Source organism: Vulpes lagopus, chromosome 13 (assembly GCF_018345385.1).
Source record: "Vulpes lagopus strain Blue_001 chromosome 13, ASM1834538v1, whole genome shotgun sequence".
In the NCBI taxonomy this organism is placed as follows: domain Eukaryota; kingdom Metazoa; phylum Chordata; class Mammalia; order Carnivora; family Canidae; genus Vulpes; species Vulpes lagopus.
In genome coordinates this window covers 51,386,216-51,402,049 of record NC_054836.1, presented here as the reverse complement: position 1 = coordinate 51,402,049, position 15,834 = coordinate 51,386,216, and the positions used below count along the sequence as shown (strand labels likewise).

Sequence of the window (15,834 nt, the reverse complement as noted above, 5' to 3'; positions counted from 1 at the left end):
AGTAGACTATAAGATAGTAAATCATTAAATCTCAACAATACCAGATATTTGCTCTAGGTCTTTTATTAAGAAATTTGTCATTAGAGATATATTTAGACCCTCCTGCGTGTACTTACTTATTTCAGAGAAATTCCCACTGTCAGAGACACCTGTTTCTATTTTCTATGCCTTTATTACAAATCTATAAAAATATTTTTTTCATCTTTTCAAATGTCTTTCACCATTTAGTCTTTATACGATATTATGTTGTATGACATTCTATAGAGTGCTCCTTTTTTAAAAAAAAAAAAAAAGATCTATTTATTTATTCATGAGAGACACAGAGAGAGAGAGAGAGAGAGAGGGAGAGAGGCAAAGACATAGGCAGAGGGAGAAGCAGGCTCTTTGCAGGAGAGCCGAAGGCAGCCGCCCAACCCCTGAGCCACCCAGGCGTCCCTAGAGTGCTTCTTTTTGACTAATATTATACTTTTATATTTATCCAAGCTACTAGATACAGCTCTAGTCCTTTTATTATTTTTATTATTATTGGATAGCGTTCCACTCTGAACAAATCTATCATGGTTAATTTTTTCTTCCTCCTGTTGATAGACTTTGTTTATGGTTTGTTTTGTTTTGTTTTGTTTTTTTTCCCTGAAATAATACTTAAGTGAATAAAAGAAATTTCAAACCTTCTAATTTCTCCCCAGGAAAACATCTCATCCTGGAGTAAAGATGTTTCTTGCAGTGGTTTTCAAACTCTGCTCCTCAGAGACATGGAGGTTCTTCTGCAGTGACCCAGGGTTAGGAACAGAGGTGCAAAGCGTAGGGGGTAGAGGTCCAGGCCAGGTACCTGGTGTAACTAGAACACCAATTTTGCTTTCACCAAATCAAGAAAAGTTCACCTCATCTCAGAGGAATTGGTTGTTTCTGCCATATTTCTCCCTCACTGGCCAGTTAATTCTTTGTTAAAGTCTAACACCAAAAGAACAACGTAGATCATGAAAATTGTTCTCAAAGGTAAAGAAATTACCTGAAGGGATTGTGTTCATCATATGCCTCTCTGAAATGTGTTCTGTCTGTGGACTCAGTTCTTACTGATTACTGATGCTTAGTTGGTGGTACAGAAATCAGGACTAAGGAGACACAAAGAGAAGAAGTTGTTTGAATCCAGGAGAAAAGTAATTGGGTCTTTGTGGGAGGTGGTGAGATTATGTCTTGAGGTGGGGGTGAATGGACTCAAGAGACCCAGGAAATGTGGATGTTGGAGTGTCTCTACTGGTGATGTGGAGGAGAGGCTCAGAGGCCATGTTGGGAGGTTGGTGACTGTGTCACTGTGCTGCAGAGGAGGAGGAGGAGAAGGGGAAACCTGCCTCTTGTGTTATGTGCGACGTTCCCCATGGAGGACGATTATGGAGAAACATAACCTTCTGGAGAAGCAGAAGCAGCTCCTGATCAATGGGACACCTAGAAGCATACAGATCTAGTAAAAGGAAAGACCTCCATCACTGCCCCAGGATGAGGTTTGGCTTGACGTTGAGTGATTCACCATTGGAGAAAACAGAAACGTACATATAAATGGCAAGGCATATCGGAAACAGGTTGTCTTCATGAAAAGAAAACAGCAAATTTACCTGAGAACTTCCCAAGTCGCCAACTATGCTCTGCTTAAATTACCTGAACACCAACACTAGCATTAGGGAAACCTGGAGAGTGTTTCTAGTAACTACTCCAAAATTCCAAGTTGGAAACTATGGACTTAGATGATAGATGGAGCCTATCTGTATTGTCCAGTTGAAATATGAGATGTTAGAGGAAAGGAAGATGTGCAGTGCAAATAGTAGGCTCCATAGATAGTATCAAAGGACAGGATAGGATGTGTTAGGTTGTGATTAAGAGGAGAATGTAGATCCCTACATCTCACAAACTTAGGCTGATTTTGTCTAGCTAGAGGGAGAAGAAGAAGGACAATATAAAACTATAGCTAAGGGCGTCGGGGAGAGGGATACAAAGAATTAAAAGGAATTCCTGTTGTTGGCCACCGCCAACAACAGGTAAAAGAATTTAAGTCTAACGTTTTTGGCCTGTAATTAAGAAAAAAAGGGGGGGCATGTACACACACACTTCTTAAAACAGAGGAAAGGTTTGGTTTGGTTTAGGGTATTTGGATGCCCCAGTTTTATCTTGTATCCCCAGAAGTAACTGTAACCGAATGATAGAGAATGGGTTAAAACATACCTTGAAACTATAAACCTAGAGAACTGAATGGCATCACCAAAATTTGATGAAATCAGACCCTGTTCAGATACAGTTTGGGGGTACTAGTTTTCTGTTGGTACTGTAACAGTCACTACAAGTGTAATGGCTTAAAACAACATAAATTTTGTTTCTTACAGTTCAGTAGCGCTGCAGTTCAAAATGCTTCCCCCTCCACTAAAATTAAGGAGTCCGCAGAGCTGCATTTCTTTGTGGAGGGTCTAGGAGAGATCTGTTTTCTTGCCTTTTACACCTGCACTCCTTGGCCTCTGGCCGCCTCCTGCATCTTTAAAACCTGCAGTGGAGCATCGCCAGCTCTCTCTCTCTGACTCAGCAGTCTCTCCTCTTTCACCTGTAAGGACCCCTATGTTTACACTGGGCCGATCTAGATAATCCCAGATAATCTCATCATCTCAAGACCCTTAGTCACTTACGCAAAGTCCATTTTGCCATTACATACTCACTGGTTCTAGGAATTAAGGCATGGACTTCTTTGGAGGACCATTAGTCTGTCTACCCTCAGATGGATAACCTGCATGTAAGAAGGTTAAAAAAAGGAAAAAAAAAAAAAAACACTTGGAAATCTAGGAGTTTTATTTATGGATCGAAAGTTTTAAGGAATGAGACTCAGAGTGCTGCACTTATGTGACTATATACATCTTAGCCAGGAGGATGGTACAAATGACACTTTCCCAATTTAAAATTATAAATCTAAACTAGGACAAGTTAAAGTAGAGATAAGGACACAACAGGGCATCAGCTGGACACATAATCAGTCAAAGATCAAGTACTTAGTTCTTGCCAGTTCCCATTTCTCAGAACATAGAGTATGGTGCAGACAGTTGCTACTCCGAGCTTGATCTGTGTGAAAACAAATGCAAACATCGAGGCCCAATTTAAGCAGTTTTCTTACCTTTTTTCCAAATTTTCCAATGCTGATTGGCGTGAGCAAGCACATTACTGGGGAGCACTTGAAAGCCTTTCCCTCCAGGTCCGCTCCTCCCATCTCAGTATATGGCAGCACCAAACCCTAGAAAGTTCGGAGCTGTCCTTGCAAACCTACCCCCCTTCTGTCCTCATCCCCACCTCTCTTGGACTACTCTGGGGCCTCCACAGCATCTCACATCTGCCTCCCCTACCCCCGGCCCCCCGCCTGCCTGCCACGCACGGGGCCCTTCCACACTGCCGCCTTGCCTGCGCTCCCTCAAGTCCATACTTGCGTCCCTCTCCTTTCTCCCATCCTTTCTGGAACTCACACCAGGTGATGTCACCCCCAGCTCCCTTGCTCGCATCCCCTGCTTGTGCTCTGTTTTGAGGACACAGAACAGACTTGGTCTTCAGGCCCCGTGACCTTGCCCTGCCCACCTGCCTGGTCCCATGTCTTTATGCTTCACTCTGCTTGAACCCCTGCTCTCCTGCTCCTCGCCCTCCCATCCCCGGTGATCCCGATTCACCTGCTGGGGGCTCAGTTTAACCCTCACTTTCCCAAGCATCTCCTCTCTGCCCTGCTCGCTCAGTTCTCTCTCTCATACTCACTTTGCGTTTTGCTTCTTGGATGACCTGACACGTCTGTAACTGAATAAAGAATTGGGTTTTAGTCATTTAAAGTCTGTCTTCATCCCTCGCTCCAGAAGGAAAACCTCAGAGGGCAGGGGTTTTATCTATCCTGATGACCGTGATCTCTCCAGCTTCCAGAACTGGGCCTGGTGCATAGTAGGTGTTCAGTAGAGGTTTCTTGAATGAATACTGTGTACTGCTGGGTCATACATTCAGGATCAGCATAGAGCACCAATAAGTAAATACATGATCTGTATAAAGAAATCTTACTGGAAAAGTGAATTTTGAGCTCAGGATGAGCACAAATACGACAACAGAACAGCTTGGGCTGTGGGAGGCCCAGAGCAGAAGCAAAGCTCAGTGGAAAAATGTAGCAAGTGTTCATAGCATCTATTTTGCTGTAGGAAGGCGCCCCGTGGTGGAGGCACCCAGGGTGGGATTAATATGAGCTCTCTGAGCCACAGCCAGGCCATCCTTCGGCCTCTCCTGTCATTGTCCTCTGTGATCCTGACATTGTCTGCATGGGAATAGAGCCCCTGCATAGTCAGCCGTCCTTTCCATTCGGAGTGTTGTCTGTCCTCCAGCATGTGAAAGGCTCCTTTGCTGGCTTTGTTGCTGTCTGTGGCATTGGCATTTCAGGTGCCGGTGGCTTTGATCACCAGGGCCCAACCAAGCTCCGATTTCAGGTTTTCTGCCCTGCTGCTGCTTCTCTGCAGCCTGCAGCTCTGCTCACCTGCCTTATAATCCCCCCGCTCCTGAGGCTGCCTGGGAGCAGCTACGGAGGTGGCCCTGCTGGTGTCCAGCCTGCGTCGCCCATTGTAGAGAGTGGCTGGCAACCCTGCATGGCACCACAGGACTCCCAGACCTCATTCCTCTATGGACAGAGGCTGACTTCAAGGATCCTCATCTAAGTCTTGGTTAGTAGAGGAGGTAAAGACCAGTTTCTGACTTTCTTCAAGATTAACCTCAGCAGGAAATCTAGCAGCATTTCATAGCTGCTTCTCCTCCTTCCTAGCCCCACACCCATTGAGAATTACTCATGGGAGCTGGCTTTATTCACTCAAGTGTGTACAGACAAAATAAAAAGTAAATGAGAGTCACTCCTTTATACACTCAATGAGATACATAATACAGCAAGCTTTGCCTGAGATGTGGAATATGAGTGTGCTGACCCTTTCAAGGACAGAAACTGCATAACTGATTCTATTGTTAAATGTTTGGAAAGTTGGTATCTGTTCAAAGTGGATTTCTTCTTTTTTGGGGTGTGGGGGTGGAGCTTGCTTGATGAGTCCAGGTGTTTCCTTTTAAAGGTAAGAATTAGCATTTTAACCAGTCAGCTTGTTTGGCATTTACCCACCGACTGTATCATTTGCATTGGCTGACATTGCCCTAGTAATGGAGAAAAAGCAAATCTGCAGTTTAGGTAGTCCTATATTTCTTTTTATGCACACCACACACGAATTATTTGTCTACCTTACTCACTTTTTTTTGCAGTAGATATTCTCTTAACAGTTGGTTGCAAACTGAATTTTTAGAAATCAAATTCTGCTGGCTGCAGGAACACATCCGATAAGCTTTATCTTCCTTTCTAATTAATCATCACTAGGCAGTGACTCCTGTCATTTAATTTTGTAGATTCTTTTTCTTGGTTCTTTTTGTCAAGTGATTGATTTTTAAATGATTACTTAAGTTTCCTGGTCAGACTTACGGTTTAAAGGAAGCCTGCAATGAATTACTTCACAAGTTTGTATTTTAATGTTCTGTGTTGCCTTGTGAGGAAAGGCCTGTACCTTGTGTGGTTTGTTGTAATAGTAAACTTGAGGCCAAACCCCTTTGTGTTGGTAAACCAATAAGAGAAATCATGTAAACACTGATTAATAGCACTTTCCCAGGTATGAATATTTTGCATTCCCTATGATTTTTGTTAGGATTCTGAATCGTATATTCTTTTACCTATGGAAATATCTTCTTATACTGGCTAGGAATCCACTATAGTGTTGAACTGAGTTGTTGGTTGATCATCTTTGCCTTCATTTTGATCTTAAAAAGAAAGCATTCAATCTTTCACTGTTAAGTATTAATATTAGCTAAAGGTAGGCATTTCATTAATGCTCATTATCAATTTGGGAAATTACCTTCCATTATTAGCTTCCTGATAGTTTTTTTTTTATCAAGAATGGATGCTAAATTTTGTACATTTTTTTCTACATCTGTTAATATGGTGAATTAACATTGATGGATTGACTTTCAAATGTTATATGAAACTTGCCTTCATGATAAATTCTATTCAATCATAGTATTTATATATATATGGACATATATATGTGTATATATATATATAAAACTAGATTCATTTTTCTAAAATTTTATAAGGATTTTTTTCATCTGTGTTTATGAGAGATAGCAGTCTATAGCTTTCTTGTCTCATAATATCTTTGACTAATTTTGGCATCAATGCTGGCCTCATAAAGAGAGTTAGTTGTGTTCTCTGTTCATTCTATTTTCTGGGAGAATTTTTGTAGACTTGATTTCTTCCATAAGCTTTACAGAATTTGCAGAAATCATCTGTGCCTGGAATTTTTCTTGTGAAAAGGTTCTTAACTACAAGTTCAGTTTCTGTAGTAGGTATAGTGTTATTTAAGCTATCCATTTTTTTTCTTGAGTGGGTCAAGTTGAATTATAATTTATGCAACTATTTATAAGACACATGGGTTTTAATAAATCAAGAATAATTCATCTAAATTGTTGTACAGTTGACATCTTTTAAAATTCCAAGCAGATCAAGGAAAGAGGCTAGGGCATTTGCAAGTGGGCATATGCACAAATATATGACCATGATGGGCACGTAATAGATAATAGTTTTGTGCATATGACATCCTATTGAAAAGCAAACACTCAGGACAATAAGCATGCTTACTTGTTTCTTTTCCAGAATATTGAACTACATACCGAATAAGTTACTTTATTATTTCAAATACCAGTTTAATGACAAACGGGATAAATATAAGACTTTGCGTTGATGAAGGAATGATACTTGTACAGTCAAGTCAAAACTCACTAGTTATGGGTTCAGTTACTAAAATGTATTTGTAAGCTCAAAATCAATACATGTGACACTCTCACATTCATTCATGGACATGCAAAGAGCAGTGAAAAATTTGAATAGCAGAATGCAGACACTCCCAGCTGAGATCAAACAAGGCAATGCTCTGCCTTCCTTTCCACTCTCTTACAGGGATAACTAGAGGATGGAGCAGTAGGGGGCAGTGCAGTGCAGTGCAAGAAGCTCCAGCTCTGGGGCCATTTGATAGTTTGAGTTCCACCTTTGGCCCTTCTTAGTAGAGTGGCCTCAGACAACTCACTTACCACTTCTGAACGTCTTTTTATCTTTTGTTAAATAAAATAGAATCTAACTGGATGAGTTGTTTTTAGGATTTAACAGTGTTATCTATGTGGGATATGTATCATATTTGTATGTATATTTCTCCTAGGAGAAATGATTCATTATTTGCTGTTTCATTGTTCCCAGTGACTTGTTCGAACTTACCTAGCATGAGTAACAAGAATCAGCTCTATTTATCTTTCTTCCCTGATGAAAGTATACAAGTATGATTTTCAGATGTTTAACAACCTTGCTTTTAAGATAAACCTTATCTCCTCGTGAAGTAATATGTATTTTACCTATTGCTAGAATTGATTGACTGAAGTTGTAAAAAGCATTTTTGTATCTTTGGTCGGTAAAGTTTTTTTTTTTTTTAATGTTGTAATCTCACAAGTTTAGGAGCATGGGAGAGGAGATAACATGTAAATATCAACAGTTTTTACAAAGTTGAGTGGCAGCTGACAGCAGACAAGAGAAGGCTGACACACACAGGTGTGTGGAGTTGGAGTAGAGCCAGGAACAAACTAGTTTACTTCTCAGAACTGCAGATGGCTCAAGATGGTTTCAGAAAGGATCAGGAATTGAAAATACCAGTTATCCAGGGGCACCTGGCTGGTTCAGTTGGAAGAGCATGTGACTCTTGATCTTCAGGTTGTGAGTTCAAGCCCCACATTGAGTGTAGAGATTACTAAAAAAAAGATAAACTTTTTTAAAATTATGGAAAATAGAAAGTACCAGGTATCTGCAGATTAAGCGTGCTAGAAATATGGAAATTGGATTTTTAAAAGCCCTAAGAAGGAATAGTTAGCACCCTGCCCTGTCCTCTCCTTTCATTCAGGCAAAAATGGAAAGTTCACTCCCTAAAGAAAGTGAATGAGATATGCCTGGATTCAGGAAATCAGACAGTGCTAAATTCAAGAATTAGGCTCTGCACCATAAAGGGGACCTCACAGTTAAACAGAGAGACCCCTATCCCTTCCTTTCTTGATTTCAAATGACTAAAAGATGATGGTGTCATGCTCCTCAGAGAGGAGATTGGCAGATTTCTCTGTAGAGAACTGGCCAGCCTAAGAAAAGGCATCTTGGATTCTGATATTTGGGGGTCTCCTGATGAAACATCTGGATACCTACTCTTCCTGCTGTAAAGCTTCACCAGTTCGCAAGCTTGCCAAGGCACACTGTTGTGTTTTGTTCCCCAGTTAGCATTTTAATGCTCACTTGTAAAGACAACCAACAATCACCAGATACTGTAGAAATACCTTTAATGTGCAAGCAGAGGCCAAAATGAAGAAACAGAAAAGAGAACTTGAAAGAAAAAGATAGTTCAAGGAGAAAAAAAATATATCACAAAATCGTCTCTGACTAACCCAGAGAGAGAAGATCCATGAAACATGTTATAAAAGGATATCACTCAGAGAAATAAACAGGAATGGCTGCATAATGAAAATACAGCGCCTCTTCTTTGAAAATTATTAGGAATTGCATGATAGGAGCCACAGGGCATGAAAACAAGTGTGGGGCCCTTCTGAGCACAGGAACCTGTGTGATAGCACAGGTGGCACATCTGTGACACTAGCCTTGCAAATAAGAAAGAATTCTTGGAGATTAAATATATGAGAGCATAAATTAAAAAATTGAAAAGTTTGAAGATAAAGAAGCTGGACAAAAGGATGATAAAGTACTTAAAAAGAGAGATAGTTTAAGACATTCATGATGTAAATGTAGTCAGAATTCCAGAGAACAAAAAATCTAGAGAGAAGAAAACAATCCTAGAAGTATTTCAAGGCAAGTTTCCAGAGCTGAAGGACACAAATTTGTAGATATCAAGGGACAACGCAAGGCACACAATTAGGAAATTTTGAATTACCAGAAACAATTTCCCAAAAGCTTCCAAAGACAGATGAACAAAAGTAAAACAAAAATATGGTCATGTGCAAAGCACTGGAAATCAGAATGTTAGCAAATACAAAACATTAATTTAGCCAGAAATTGTGATAGTTTTTTTTTTTTTTGAGGGGGGGTTGTTTTTGTGAGACTGGGGAGAAGAAAAGAAGGTTAAAAAAAAAATACCTAAATTTTCAACTACTACAGTAAGAAGTCAGTAAATAGTTGATCTCAATGAAAAAATCAGAAAATGGCCGGGTAAGCATACCATTTAGATATTTGGAGGTAAAGCAAACAATTTAAAAAATATTTCAGTACAAGAATCAAAGGCCTCTCTTGAGTGCAGGAATCATGGATTGGGGAAAGGAACCACTGCTTTTTAATATCAGTCATGTACCTTTTAACTGTGTTAATCATTTAACAATTACAATTAGATTAAAGAGTAGATAAGGATTTGTGCAAGGTTGGTGTGGGGCTCCACAGATGTGACACTAACGTTGCTTCTCTCTCCAGATTCCAGGTACATTCTCCTGCCCGTCGTGTTACATCACCTCCATATGCACCTGCAAGAACAGAAGGACCTGATCATGTGCGCACGTATCCTAAGCAACGTATTTTGTCTCATCAAGAAAAATAGCTCAGTAAGTAAATACAGGTCATAGTATGTAGTTCCCATCAAATGGCTTCTGGAAATAAAAATGTTAAGGTCTTCAGAGAAACCACACTGAAGAGTAACCCTCTGAGACTCTGAACTTTTACTTCCAGCTGGGTCGGACATTTTCTTTTTCCTCTGAAATAATTTTTTTTTAACCTTGTAAGATTGCTGTAACCCCAAATAACCTGGCTTCCCTAAACTTGTATTGCGAGAAAGAACTGAATACCCAGTGAGAAAAATTAGAAATCTCAAAGCCTCCTACATGTGTCTTTAATCTTGATATGATGAATACTCTGTGGCAAGAATAAATTACTGCCTGCAGAGTGAAGTCTTTTTGGGCTCATTCTGTGGAAGGCTGCATGGTGATGCTCTGAGCTTGGCCATGGCCGTTGGACCCTGCCCTGCAGAAGTTGGAGAAACAGGAAAGCTCCAGGAGACTGAGGGTATCTCTCACTACAGTCATTACTCAGCCTCAACAGTTATCACTAAATTGTTATGGATTTGGGAATTCCTATGGATGTACCTGACTCTTGATGCAATATAGTTGCATTAGAGGATACAGGACAAATAGAGAAAAAAAAAATCACATGCTTACTTAGAAATGGGGACAACTCTTAGAGTGTGCATGTCCATGGCTCACGGGGCTGATGTGAAGTTCCCATAGAAGGGATGTCCTGTTCTAGTTCTCTCAGTTGCAGCCGTGAATTGGCATTATGGTCCTCTTTGACGGCGTGTGCAGAGTAATGCAGGGACCTTTATTTCTCTGCCTCCCTTCTAGACCTATGCTACATAGTTTCCCCATCTTTGTCACTCTTCCTTATGATCCTTATGATCCTTCACCTTCTGAAGGGCTCAGCGGTGAGCTGGCCTGGGACCTCCCCTTCCCACTCACCCCCAGTGGAATTAGTGGTGAGAGGGCCCTACACTATGGGAACAGGTTGGCATTTGAGAGGAAAGGGTCAGAAGATCTGTGTATAAAAAGTGCAATTAAGAGAAACCTGCCTGGGGAGGGAAGACTGACTTTTACCCATCCCCATGATCCCAGGCCCCCCAAGGTTGATCCTGGACTGGCGAGAAGAGCGACGATGGGAGGAAATGCTAGTTTTGCTTTGAAACTTTTCTGTGTAATTCAGTAAAGAATAGCTATCGCATGCCTAGCGTGAATGTTTTTGCAAACCGTAATTCTGTTAAGTGAGATAGCTCGCTGCCGAAAACTGAAAACCAGTATCAGCAGTAGTGGAAAAGATTTTTTTTTTTTTAATTTCTCCTGTTTGTGTCAGTTTGGAAGTTACAGTCGACTTTTGGACCTACCTGATAGGGAATTCAGAACAGAAACTCTGCCCTGGGGATGGGGCATGGGGTTGGGAGGTAGAAGGGAACCCTTGGTAGTTATCTTGCAAGTGTAAGACAGTTTATCATAAATCCCTGGCTAAAAAGCTGTTTCAAACCCATACTTTGTAAAAGTTTTTATTTTTGTTTGGCTGGTTCTTTTCGGAATGGCAGTCTTCTTGGTAGGGAGCCTTTGGACACAGAGTTTTATCTTCTGCAGATGTAATAAGAATCCAGCTCTACTACGTATACAGTCAGTGCAGAGCAATTTGGGTTTCTCTCTCAAGTCCTAGGGGCTTGGATACAAGTACTAATTTTGCTTTAGAGGAGCTGTGCCCCCCGTGGCCACTGGTCTTACGTCTAGTCTGGAGCTCTTGGTGTTCATCTAACACTGAATGCTGTTTGCTCATCTTACATGAGAATGTTTTAAAAATCATTTTTATAGCAGTAGTCATCTGCACTTATAAGACAGCTCTGGAAAATGACCTGTGTAACTCAAGTGATGAGAAGAGTATATGTAAGCACGATAAAAAAGAATTAAGGACTTTGGGGCCCAAGAGAGACTTTCAAGTGATGAATCAGACTCAGGCAAACTGACTGGATCACATCACACACCGTGTCAGTGCATAGCCGCTACTCTGAGTAAGCCTGGCGTGCTTTCCAGGACATCACCTCACCTTTTCATTTGCGTGTCAGGTGTCCACTGCACAGCCTCGTTAGGTACTCTTGAGTGAGCTGTGAGTTCACAGTGAGCTGTGAACTTCCCTGTGCCTTTGTTTTCTGGAAAAGAAGGTCATTTACTTAGGTGACATAGGTGAGGCCCAATCCAAGTTCGCAGATCCCCTGACTTTTTGATTCTGTATTTGGAAATATGGGTTTTTCCTCCCTTTTCTGTTAAAGAGAGACTGATACATAAGCTACCATTTTTTGAACTCTATTTTTTTTTTCTCTTAAGGAAAAATCTGTGTTGGAGGAAATAGATGTGATAGTGGCCAGCCTGCTGGACATCCTGCTGAGAACCATATTAGAGATCACCAGTCGACCTCAGCCGTCCGGCTCCGCCATGCGGCTCCAGTTCCAGGATGTCACTGTAAGATCATAAAGCAAATGGCATAGGAACAGAGCATAGTTGTGCTTATAAAAGCTTGTGTCCCTTTGAGGGTGGGTTGCTATGGGAATCTGGGAAATGTGACCTTGGGTGAGTGACCCATGTCTGTTTCAAATATACATGAAGCTACTTTCATTTTACCAGGGAATGAAGATAAGAAGCACTGTTTGTTACAAGATCTTGGGTTAAGATATGTTTAATTTCAGGAAGCCGAATTTGTTATTAGCTCTCACTTTGCCCAATTTAAATTAACGTGTGATTCTGTGTCCCCAGTCCTCTTGATAACTCTTCATTCTCTTTTTAGCCATCAAATTGCTCGAGAAAATGAGAATAGTGAAATAGAGAACCAGGAATCAAGGGCCTTGAATTCTAATTCTGGATTTTTCACTGTGAATAATAAGGACCTTAACTTAGGGAGGCCTCAGTTTCCTCAGCCATGCAATGAGAAAGTTTGACGTGGTAATTTCTAAGTAACCTTCAAGCTCCATAGTTTTATGAGTCTAATATAACGTGATTTAGAAAATACTAAGAAATAATGTGTCTGATAGTTTATGTATGTGTATATATACGTGTGTGTGTTTGTCTGTAGAGAGAGTTGGATGGATGGATAGGTGGATGGGTGGATTCTATTTAAAGTTCACATTCAGTTGACCAAGAATGGGACTTTTTTTTTTTTTAGATCTGATTAAGAATGTTCTTTCAAATATCAGAAATGACTGTTCTTTCAAAAATCAGTAGATGCTATATATCTTTCACATATATTTACAAAAATGTCAGCGTTTGCCATTCTTTCTATAAATCATCCACAGTAGAACCTCTGTCTTAAGAATGTTTGCCTAGCCTCTGATGAAAATAATTTTTATTTTTACCTAAAAAAATAAAGAGTCTGCCCTGACTCTCCTACCAAGTTCTCCTGTTTCAGGATGGCCACGTTGTTTTGAATTTTATTTTCTCTGCTTTCAGAGCTGAGATTTACCTGAGGAAACCAAGCTCTGAGTTTGGGAAACAAAATTAAACCCTTTCTTTCAACAAATTAATTTAAAGATAGTATGAAAAGCTTCCTGATGTGTGTAATAGCTGTACTGCCTCGTTTAAAGAAGAGAGGAGCAAGCAATTGATTTTTCAGTTTCATGTGGAAAATGGTACCTACATCGTGGGATGTACATTTGGCTTTGCATATTTAGCACACTACTTGATCCAAAGTAAATGCTCAAAACATGTCATTGTTGCTTAAGACTCCTGGGGTTCATTATGGATTTGGAAGTTTGGGGTTTTGGGGGGTTGATTTTATTTTACTTTTCATGTTTTTTAAATTAAACTTTTTGTTTTGTGGTAATTGTAGCCACTTGCAGTTGTAAGAATTATTAGAGTTGTAAGAAATATTACAGAGCTTTTACCCAGTTTCCACAATGGTAATATCTTACAGAACTATAGGACGATATCACAACTAGGATATTGACATTAATACAGTCAAGACACAGAATATTTCCATCACCCCAAAGATCCTTCATGTTGCCTTTTTACAATCCAACCCACTTCCTTCCCATCTCCACCTTCACCTCAGCCCCAACAATCACAAATCTGTTCTCCATTTTTATAATTTTGTCATTTCAAGCATGTTGTAGAACTGAAATCATGCAGTATATAACATTTTGTAATAAGCTTTTTTTCTTTAAACTCAGCATAATTCTCTGGAGATTCATCCAGATTATTAACAAGGTCTTTTTAAAGGTTTTTAATATTGATGAAATCCAATTTATCAGTATTTCCTTTAATGGATCATGCTTTTGCTGTCAAGTCTAAGAATTCTTTTGTCTAGACCTATATCCTAAAGTTTATCTCCCAGGTTTTTTTCCCTAAAACTTTTACAGTTTTGTTTTTTACATTTGAGTCAACAAACAAATTTTTGCATAAGCTGTGCCAGATAATTCTAATACTCTATTACTCAGTATTGACTTATATTGTCTTTTTTCACTCAATTTGAGATCTTCCTGGTTCTTGGTCTAATAAGTGATTTTTAATTGAAGTCTGGACATTTTTATCTTATGAGACTCTGAATCTTATATAAACCTTGTTTTAGCTGGCTTTATGTGATACCACTGGTAGGGGAAGGGGGAGGGTGCTAACTCCTAATGGCCAGAGGTAGAAGTTCGGTTCCCCATACTGTCTTCACTAACACTGACCACTGAGCCTGAAAGTACTGGTTCCTGATTTGGCTTTCTCTGAGGAAGATATGAGGGCACCTCTGCACAGCTTGGTAAGCATGGAAGTCTAAGTTGCCCACTCGGTGTGGATGAGGCCAAAGTTTTTTGCGGTGTTCAACTGGAGTAGGGCCATTATGACTGAAAGTTTTGTCTTACTAAATCACCCTTTGCCTGATCCATTGGCCAAAGAGAGTAGACTTGTGTTGGGGATTTTTGTTGTTTGTAATTGTTGGTGTTTCAGAGTGGCCAGCTTCTTCAACTCCAGGTGTGGCATCTCCAAACCAGAAAGAACACACAGAGAACTCAGTACCATGTCCTTCCTCAGATCACAAGGTCCCTGGCCAGACTGCTGTCTTTTCTCCACCGTCAGACTTTTCTGTTTGTTCTCTATGTAATAGCGAGGTTTTAAACGTGGTACTGAGCAGGAGGATTAGGTAAAAATATATCTATCCCATCTTCTCCAAAGCAGGAGAAAGTTCTCCTTCATTATGGTTTAGATGGCAGTGTTTTAACTGCTTCCTGGCAATACAGCTCTAACATAGTTTTTAAATTATAATGGCCCAGCAAACCTCAGAGTGAATCCTGGCTGCAGATAAAGACTGCCTGAGGCCAGAAGCTAAAACCCTTTTTCAGACTGCTTCTATCCATAGGCAGGTTTTGTCGGTGACAGACCTCTCTGGGATATGCACGCATGGCCCTCAGGCCTTCCCAATGTAATAATCAATGCAAATTAGAAGACTTAAAGGCAGTGAATCAGATTTGCAGATGAAGTTGGGAATAGGGCAGGCAGACTATTCTTCCATTGTTCTAAATTTTAGGAAAAATCACAGAAAGAAACTTACCCCAGCATACCCACGTTGTACCTCCCCTGAAAAACCAAACTCTCTCAAGGTATGCGGATTGAAATTTGCTTAGGAAACATGCAATTGAGGGCAGCCCGGGTGGCTCAGCGGTTTAGCGCCACCTTCAGTCGAGGTCATGATCCTAGAGACCTGGGATCAAGTCCCATGTCGGGCTTTCTGCGTGAAGCCTGCTTCTCCTTCTGCCTGTGTCTCTGCCTCTCTCTCTTCTCTCTCTGTGTGTGTGAATGAATGAATAAATGAAATCTTTAAAAAAAAAAAAAAAGGAAACATGCACTTGAATTATTTGGCTCCTTTGATTTTATGCTGCAAGACATTTAGATGGTAGTCCTCCATTGAACACTTTTCAATCTTTGCAGAAAAAGTGCCTACAATAAGTAGACGTACTGTGGGTAAAAGCAGTTCCCACAGCGTGTCATGGTGAAGTGTTCCAGTTCTTTGGCAAGTACCATGGCTAGCCCCCTACCCCCCCATAAAGCTGACAGAAGGACTGGCTTCCGCTCTATCATAATTCTAGATAACAGTAGCCTTATTTTTGCTATTTAAAAGGATTGTACTTTTTGTTCCTTTACCAACTGTTCTTTAAACTTTGAAGTGCTCTCTCTTGCTAGAAAGAAAAAAAA

The 15,834-nt window shown here is 40.3% G+C and overlaps 1 protein-coding gene across 7 annotated transcripts in view; it reads left to right on the top strand.

Annotated features, from left to right (window-relative positions):
- The window catches only part of DOCK4 (dedicator of cytokinesis 4), a 409,301-nt gene that overhangs the window by 294,940 nt on the left and 98,527 nt on the right, over positions 1-15,834 (top strand). For all 7 annotated transcript variants that reach the window (XM_041727815.1, XM_041727817.1, XM_041727816.1 and 4 more), the window contains 2 exons: positions 9,569-9,696; positions 11,995-12,129. In XM_041727815.1, the coding sequence (XP_041583749.1) occupies positions 9,569-9,696; positions 11,995-12,129 (263 nt within the window). The remainder of the gene's footprint in view (positions 1-9,568; positions 9,697-11,994; positions 12,130-15,834) is intronic.